The 8,911-nt window shown below is 43.1% G+C and overlaps 1 protein-coding gene across 1 annotated transcript in view; it reads left to right on the top strand.

The window, feature by feature from the left end:
• Positions 1–544: 544 nt before the first annotated feature.
• The window catches only part of PTPN12 (protein tyrosine phosphatase non-receptor type 12), a 69,248-nt gene continuing 60,881 nt past the window's right edge, over positions 545–8,911 (top strand). The window contains exon 1 of the mRNA XM_012568891.5: positions 545–939. Coding sequence (XP_012424345.4) covers positions 841–939 — 99 coding nt within the window. The 5' untranslated portion in view covers positions 545–840. The remainder of the gene's footprint in view (positions 940–8,911) is intronic.

Raw genomic sequence — 8,911 nt, 5'->3', positions numbered from 1 at the left:
CCCCTGTCCCGCCCCGCCATCTTCCCGCTGCCCGGCGTCCACCGCCGCCGCGCCTCGCGGCACGGACCCCCCGGCACTTCCCACGGCTGCGGGCTTCCCACCCGGGGCGGGACCCGTCTGATCCGGGCGTTTCCATAGGATGCTGCATGAGCCCCCAGCTCCGGGACGCGGCGCTGTCGCGACTACATGTCCCGACATGCCGCTGCCTCCCGGCGCGGCGCCGCGGGCACCCACCGCCGCCCATTGTGCTCCGGCCCGGGGAAACCGCGCTCCGCTCAGCCTCCCCCCCGCGCGCCAAGTGGTCCCTTCCAGCGCTCCATGAGGCGCCCTTCGGGCGATCCCATCCATGGGAAACGGGGGGGGGGGGGGGGGGGGCCGGGGGAGAGGACGAGGCGTGGAGCCCAGCGAGCGCTCCCTCGAAGCCCGGCCGGCCAGTGATTGGCGTGCCTGTCCGCCAATAGGGCGAGGCGGCGGTCGGGAGAGCCAATGGGCGCGGAGCGCTGCCGGGTCGGGGCGGGGCAGAGGGGAAAGGGCGGGGCGGGGCAGCGCCGCGCGTGCGCGGGGCGGGAGGGGGCGGGGCCGTGTCGTGTCCGTGTCGCGGCTCCGGGAGGGTCGGGCGCAGGGAGGGGAGGATGGAGCGGGCGGCCGGGCGGCCGTGAGCGGGGCGGGAGCGGAGCCAGAGCGGGGCCAGCAGGCCGCGGGCAGGCCCGGGCGCGGGAGAGGCGAGGCAGCGAGGGGAAGGAAGGCAGCCGGGTGACGGGTCTGCGGCGGAGGGGGCTCCGGGCGGAGAGCGGACGGGCGGCCGGGGCTCCCGCTCCGCAGGGCGGTCGGCGGGGCAGGATGAGCCAGGAGGAGATTCTGAGGAAATTCATTAAGCGCGTCCAGGCCATGAAGGACACGGACCACAATGGGGAGGACAACTTCGCCAGCGACTTCATGGTGAGGGGCGGCGGCGCGGGCGGGGCTCTGCCGGCCCCGGGGCGGGGGGGTGACCCGCAGCCCCTTCCCCATCCCCCGCCGGCGAGCGGGTGTCGGGCGGGCGGGCGGCGCATCCCTGGGGCTGAGCTGCTATTGTGTGCCCCGGGGCTCGGCCGGCTCCCGGTGCCCACCGCCGCTTCCGAGCTCGGCGGGGGGAGGGAGGGAGAGTGTCCGCCGGGATTCAGCCTCCTTCCTGCCCTCCAGCCCCGGGAGGTTTGTCACCGCGGCCCTTCCCCGCTCCCGGCGAGGCGGTGGTCATCGGCTCTTGCAAAATTAACCGGGGGCTCTTCGTCCGCCCGCCCCGCTGCTTCCCTGAGCACATAAAGGGGACAGAGGCGAGGCGGGGGGGCTGCGAGCGCTTCCTCGCCCTGGCAGCCCCTTTTCTGCAGGGTTGCCGTCTGTGATGTCAGCTGGGAATAATCGGGCACTCCTTCCCTCCTTCCCCTTTTATCTGCCCCTGTAGCTGCCTGCTTGTGATTTCTCTTCTTTCCGAGGAGATGTGTTAAACGTATTGATAGTCCTTGGAGGAATATTCATCTTCCCTTCGCTAACGTCTCCCATCCCCCATCGCAGCCCTGCCTGTATCCCTCGTCCTTTCTTCCTTCCAGATCAGTTCGTCAGCCTTTGGTTAACGTGTGCTCTCGGGGAAAAATTCTGTTGGCGAATTAGTGCTTTTCGTGGTTTATTTTAGCTGTTTAATAGGGCTGTTACAATATCTCGGGAGTTTTATCTTTTGAATTGGTCGTCGGAGCTGTGAACAATAATTTTGATTGGGCAGATGTTGCTGGCACTTTTAAATATAATTTAAATGCTTACTATCGAAATGCCGTTTGACCCACAGAAGAGCTGAAGGAGAGCGGGTTAATGCCTTCCGTATCTGTCTTTGTAGCTCGTTTTATTATGCGTGGCTCTTTGGGGTTAAAAGCACATCGTTAGCCCTTTAAGCTGTCAGTCTGTGCTAGTGGTCTGGGAACAAAAAAAAAAAAAAAAAATCTCAATGTCAGTGTGGCATCGGAGATGTCCGAAATGTGGGGAGGAGGCCGCGGATGTTGCGCAAGGCGGAGGGGCGTTGGGAGCGCTGGCAGGTCCAGGGCTGGAAGAGGAAGTGGACTTTGGGAAGTAACGAGTTCATCCAGGGTGGGGAGGGAGCCCGTGGGAAATCGGCCACGCTCTTTGGGCAGGATTTTGCAAATGCTGAAAGTATGCTGCTGAAACATCTAAGTGTGTGGGAAAGGAAGAGAGAAAAGCGTGAAATGAAGAACGGCATTGGAGCGATAGGACCCTTTTAAATCTTCACGTGAGAGCTTAAAGGTTGCAGAATTTGACAGAAGCTTTTCATTAATCATAGTTTTAGTAATATAATTGCTATTTAACACGAATTGACATCTTGCCTTGTACTGATGAGCCTGTCTTGTTCATGTAAATCATATATACTTTACAGAAAGGCTGGCCTAGACTGCTGCAAAGAGGGACATTTTTAATAATCTTTATGTTAAGTACTTTGTTCTAGATCTCGTAATCTGCCTCTACCATTTTATATCTGATAATTATCCTGATGTTTTAGCTTTGTTGTAGTCAAATGATATACAATAGGTATTTTTATCATCCTTTCTTTGAAGTAGTGGCATCTCTGTATGGAAAAATAGCTTTTGGTTCAATTTCTCTATTTGACAGTGGGTTGTTTTTGTAGCTTGCAGCAGTATAGACAGTGAGTTTTCCCATTGCTTTCCTGTAGCAGCAAGAAAAGAGAATATGGTTAAAAATGGGAAAATAGGATTATAGGAACTAATGGGCAAGACATTTCAGGAGAAAGATGTATTACCTGCAAGAGTGTTAAATGTTTTGGGGAGAATTGTGTAGAAAATTTCTTTTGTCTTTTAACACTTTGCTTTTCAAACTTTTGTATTTGATTTTTGTATCGGAAATTAAAGGAAAACCAGGAAATTAGGATCATCAGTTCTAATATTCACCTTTATGTAATAAAGCAGATATAGATTAATGTGATGACAAGAATCATAATTGCTGATTTTTAAGGGTCTTTTTCCACTATTAATGTATTGGAGTATTTTGGGATTTTTAGGGTGCTTTGGTGTGTATTTGGCTGTCTTAATAGAGTCATGCTTATGTCCTCTTTGAAATGATTGAAGAGGAGGAAGGAAAGAGAGATAAAGGGGATATAAATTTCAGTATTCTGTTCAGTTAAAGAATGAGTAGGTATTTTTTGAGGGTGAGAAGGGAGGAAGTTGTGTTATCTCATTTAAGTGCATGATGTTCTCTGGCTGTTAAATAGTGGCAAGTTTGTGGGATAGGAATTGCTGTTACTCATCTCTTCATTTCCAAGTCAAAATAGAATCTAAAATATGAATGAAATAGTGGGTGAATGCAAATGAAAACAATTCTTTAGGTCTTTATTGCCTTTGAATGTGTTGAGTAATAGGCTTAGAGAGTTGTATATAGGCCTGGGTGAATGAACTGAAAGTAGGTGCTGGCTGCCAAGGAGTGCTGGAGAGGTTAGAGAAGCTAGAGGTGTGCACAGCTAGGCTAATTAGCCTGGCTGATTGCTATTGAAAGTCCAGAGTGTAGATGACTGAGACTGCACTTTAATAATGCCATTGACATACCTGGAAACAACTTCCGCTTGGAAGGTGGAAAGTTGATTATTACCCACTCCACCAGTGCCTCCCCACCTCCCCCCAAGATCAAGATAAACTCTACGATCTGGGCACCAGTAGCAAGTTTGTTACTGGAAATCAAATGCTTTAATTAATTTGCATAGGAAGTAAGCAGGACTTATTAGTAGATCACTTCAGTACTCTGGGTGTGCACAGTTAGGATTAAATGAAGTGGATAGTTTGGAAACAGGACAGACATGTCTGTAAGCCTTGCCAGTAATCATGTATATGTGGATATGGGGCAAGTGGGCTTTTTCCTAAAATAATTTAGGTGAGGACTTTGCTACCATGGTTGCAGTACATCCAGGAGTATATTTTTTCCTGGGTTTTTGCTGACATTGCTATTTGGGTAGAAGGAAATAAGTATAGATTGTTTCCTCTTGGTGTTTCATGCTGTATGAATACAACCAGCGTGGTCTAGGTTCTGATTTTTTTGTAATGAACATGTGCATTACATCAAACAAGGATTGGAAGTCGAAGTTCCACATGGAGGAACAGGAAACAGCTATTCTAGAATTTAGAAAGACCTTGATGAATATTATTTGCTGATTTCTTTTTGAATTTTAATTTACCCACAATTGACACATTTTTGTTTTCTTACATTATAGTAATGAAAAAAGCATTCTGACACTCATTTCTCTTGTTTGATGTAGTTGCCGTTGTTATAGGAGAACTGAAATATGAGTAGTGTGAACCTTTACCTTCAAAAATCAGATGCTTCAGTTGTTTTGTCATATGACAGTCTTGCTTCATCTTTTGAGTTGTAGATCTAATATATTAATTATATATTAATATATATATATTATATATAATATATATATATAATATATATATATAATATATATATATAATATAACAGCTAATCTGTTGTCATGGAATACCATGTATGGCTGAAATTTTTTTGTGTGTGTGATGGATACTGTGTAGGGGACCCTCAGCTGCTGTTTGGAGGTAGTGGTGTCAAAATGGTCTTGTCTTAGATCATCAGTCTAAGTAATAAGCTTTTTTTGGCAACTTCATTACCCCTAGTCACAGATCTCTATACCTTTCATTCAAGAGGGCACAGGTAACTTACTCAACTAAATATTGTGTGTCTGTGTTCTGTTCAGTCTATCTGAGATGAAACTTTTAGGTTAGGAAGCAGTAAAGTACTCAAGTTGCTGTTTTCTGAAGTATGAAAGAGAATTTGCATGGTTTGAAACAGGTAAAAACTAGTTTCTATGTTTTTTATATCTAGTTGGTTTGGTTTTGACATTTTTATATTTAAGCTTTTATATTTAAGCTTTTATATTTAACTTCTGATTGTTTTGTGAAAATGCTATTTAAAAAAGGGGTGATGGAATGTGCTTGACTTGTAAGGATAAAATGTAGCTGGTCAGAGTAAATGCTACACCAGATGTTATAAAACTTGCTTTGTGAGTTTTTTGAGACTTATGTGTATCTTTTGTTTTTCGGTCATTTTTCTTAGGAAAAGGCACAATTTTTAAAGCGCCTAAAAGCCGCTTAAAATGAATGAACAGTCTACACTATACGAAATCACTGATTAAAACTACTATGATACATAGTGAAAGTCCACATACTGATGCCAGTCATACTGTAGAATTTGTTCTGGTGCTGAGGCAGAACTAGGGGTACCAGAAATACCTATTCAACTGTAGCACTTCAGAAATGCCCCTCTTAAAGCTTGTCTGTGTATTAGTGTCATTTGCATAAGCCTTTCTGATTCAAATACTGTTAGTGCACCTCTTGAGTATCTGTGAAGATACCTTTCAAATTTATAAGGCAGGCATATAATCTGGAGATTTATAAAACATTTATTTTTTTCACTATCTCTGCTTTTTTTTTTTAATCCCACTGTATAGACATTTTTGGAAGTGATGTTTTCTAGTATCTGTTCCATGAGTTTGGGGCTTGTAATATATTGTTAGAAACAGTAATGCTTTGTCATATGTGTTATAAAATGCATGCTGTCTTTTTCAAGAGATGTTTGTATCTGTAAAGGTTAAACTGGGAAAAATGCTTTGGTAGAATCAACTAGATGGTAAACTGTTTCTTGAAACTTCAAATCCGAGATTTAATTGATGTAAGCAGAGGTTTACATGGAATTCTTGTGAATTGATTTCTTTTGAAAAAAATATTTGGAGCACTTATTTTCCCTGGAGTGTGACAGAAGGAGTAATTGCCTTGGAGAAAATGACCTGTAAGTGTGTTGTACAGCTGATCAGTCATAAGGAACTCTGCTCTTAGCAATGAGTTAATAGGTCATAGGCAACTGTCACTTTAGATATGCCTTGTGCATTTTTATCATTTCAGGGTTAAATAATGGCTCTGTTAGTAGTCACCTTTCATATTATGCTTAAATTTGCTTGTAAATGTATTTTTAAAGTTTTGTTTCCGTTTACTGTATTTCAGCTAGATGCTGTTAATTTATCTGGGGGGGGGCACACCCCAGCACATGACTTCATTGTGTGTGGTTGTAGTCATCAAGGCCATTCATAAAGCTTCTTTTACATGAACCAAATCTGGTTGGAGCAATGTGACCGAATAGTCACTTCAGTAAGCCCAAACTTTAGAGGCTTCTGAAATTTTGTGAAATACTATTCATTCAGTGTTATATGAAAATACAGTTTTGCGTGAACAATGATTCAGTTTAAATATTCAGCTTCTTTGTCCCCTTCTGAGGAAGTGAGTGCTGTTTCTGTTGCTTCAAAGATGCCATTCTGAATTTTCGTAGAGGCAGTTGAATACAGCCACAAAGCTGCTGTAGTGACCCTGGGGTATAAGAACTTGCAAACTCTGCCTAAAATTGCTGTTCTTTCAGCACGTGAAACTAAACCAAGTCAGTTAGGCAATGCTCTGGGTTGTGTCAAATAGCTTGTGTGGTAATAAGTTCTGTTTGCTCATTTTCGAAAGACAGCAGTGTGTAAGTCTACTGTTCTCATGGAATAAAGGGTTGTGTATGGATTTTGCAGAATATTAAAGAATTGTTCAGAAGGAGAAAATGGTAATGTTAACCTTGCACCTCATGGCATACTACATGCACTCCAGATAATTTAAATAGCATGTCAAATACATCCTTTGTTTTTATTCTTACCTAATTCTACAGCACCTTTTGCTGTATTTAGTTATATATGTATATAAATACATATCAGTAGATACCTATATATGGATATGTCTCATGTGACCATAATTCATCAACTTTAGACCCTAATCTATAGATCTGTAGCTCCATGTACATGTCTATGTGTTTATAATAAGCATGGTTGTAAGTCTGTGTAGTACTCTGCATATGTGTCACTGCTCTATAGTATGAATTTCTTGGTTTGGATTGCATGTAGTTTACTTTAAAACTGAGGTAGGTTCAGGTTGTTCTTCCTTGATGCTGTTATAGCTAAATATAAGTTATCAGCTCTGTGAGCAGGGGAAGGATAAGCAGATATTCAGATTATCTAATGTGTATACATTAGTTGATCATGAGTGCAGCAAAAGTCTGAGGCTTCTATATTAATCTCTTAAAGCCATTGGTTTGTAATAACCAGGAATTATGTTCTATCTTCTTCACTGTTACTATTTAAGATTTGTGGATTTTCCGTTGTGTACTGTTACAGTTTGACTATAGTATGCTTAGTACAAAGGACTTTTTGGCATAGGGAAAATAGTAATGCATTTCTTAGTGTTGGGAAAACATGAAACAGTAGGAATACCTTGGGTATGCATTTCTAGAACTGAAATCAGATGGTAGATTATGTTTTTTCTTGGTCTTATATAACAGCCTTCAGTTAGGGAGAGGCATCAATGTTAAAGGTCAGATAAGGAACTGAGTAAAGCGCAAGTGAATTAGGTAGAGCAGGAGCTCTTCGTGCCACTAGGAAGTGCAGTGTTTGCATCCTGGTGTTTTCCTCAAGCTGTTGTACTCCACAATTGCTATGGTTATGCCAGCACAGGCTTGGATAACTCAGCTGTGTTTGTCTGCATTTCTATTTCTTTTAACTAGCACATGAATGTTGCAGAGAGATTAAACTCTGTTTTCCTGCTTCATCTGACAAAAAAACTTGTTAATATAAACTTAAGTCGTGAATTATTTGTTCAAATTTGAGCAATCAGAATGTGTTTATGAAAGGAGAGCACTCTGGTATGGTTGTGGAGTTTTGGATCTGGAACCTGGAGCACAGAGAGCAGCTGTATTGTTGGAGCTGTGTCTGGAGTCCCTCTGCATCTTCAAGGAACCAGATTGTGTTCAGACCCAATATTGATGAGACAATATGAGTGTGAAGCCAGGAGTTTTACTAGGGAAGCTGAGAGTGCAGCAAGGTAAGGAAAGAGTTGTAAGAGCAGAAGAGCACAGTCAGTACTGGCAGACTTTAGGACTGTCATTCTGGGTTGGAAACTTGTTTTAAAGTGTCTCTAAATACTGTTGTCAGGATGTTTCAGTCACTGAGGTTTGCATAGGAAGGTTACTGCTTGTGTCCCTGAGGGCCTTATTCTAGCTGCTGTTTTGTCATCAGCTTTAGAATGAAAAAAATCTTACACAGCTAAAAAGATCAAGTAGAGAAAAATGTTTCCCAAAAGGTACCAGATAAATAGAGGTATAAATGGATGACCTAGTTTAGTTGACCTAATTTTTGCTTCTATCTGTCCTCCTACAAGCCAATACTTTTAATTTCTTTAAAAGGCAATTTTATTGGTGTTAATTTATGGGACGACTTCAAGGCAGTATTGTCATAATGGAAGTGTCTTGTGAACGTAAAACCTGGAAGAATTGCATTATCAGCTCTAAAAAGCAGCAAGGCAGTTACTTCAATGGGGGAAAATATCTGGCTATTACAAGATGACTGAAGCTATGAATGATGTTGCCTCATGGGCTACACATGTCATTAGGAACAAAGCAAATAAAGAAATATGTTTCATTCATTCAGATTTCTGTAAGGAAGCATCAATAATTTTGAAGGAAATCCTACCATAATTCTTCTGACAGTTTTCTATATTAATTTTACTTCTGAGCTCCCTTAGTTCTGCAGGAAGAATTGAATTACCCAGTGTTAGGAATGGGCCAAAGGCAACTACATGAGTAGACTGGAAGTTTTAAGTGCTGTATGGATTGGTTGGGTTGTGCTATTTTTAATTTGCTATGATTTGGAGAAATCTTAACACAGTTGTTAAGGGTATCCATATAACTTGTGTTCCTTCCTTTTTGGCAGAAGGGTTATACTCTTCATGTTTTACATGTAGGAGAGCAGGCCTTGATTCCTAAACATTATTGA

The sequence above is a fragment of the Taeniopygia guttata genome, chromosome 1A (genome assembly GCF_048771995.1).
Source record: "Taeniopygia guttata chromosome 1A, bTaeGut7.mat, whole genome shotgun sequence".
In the NCBI taxonomy this organism is placed as follows: Eukaryota; Metazoa; Chordata; class Aves; order Passeriformes; family Estrildidae; genus Taeniopygia; species Taeniopygia guttata.
The sequence above is the reverse complement of the archived record's forward strand: the minus strand, read 5'-3'. Positions and strand labels throughout refer to the sequence as shown.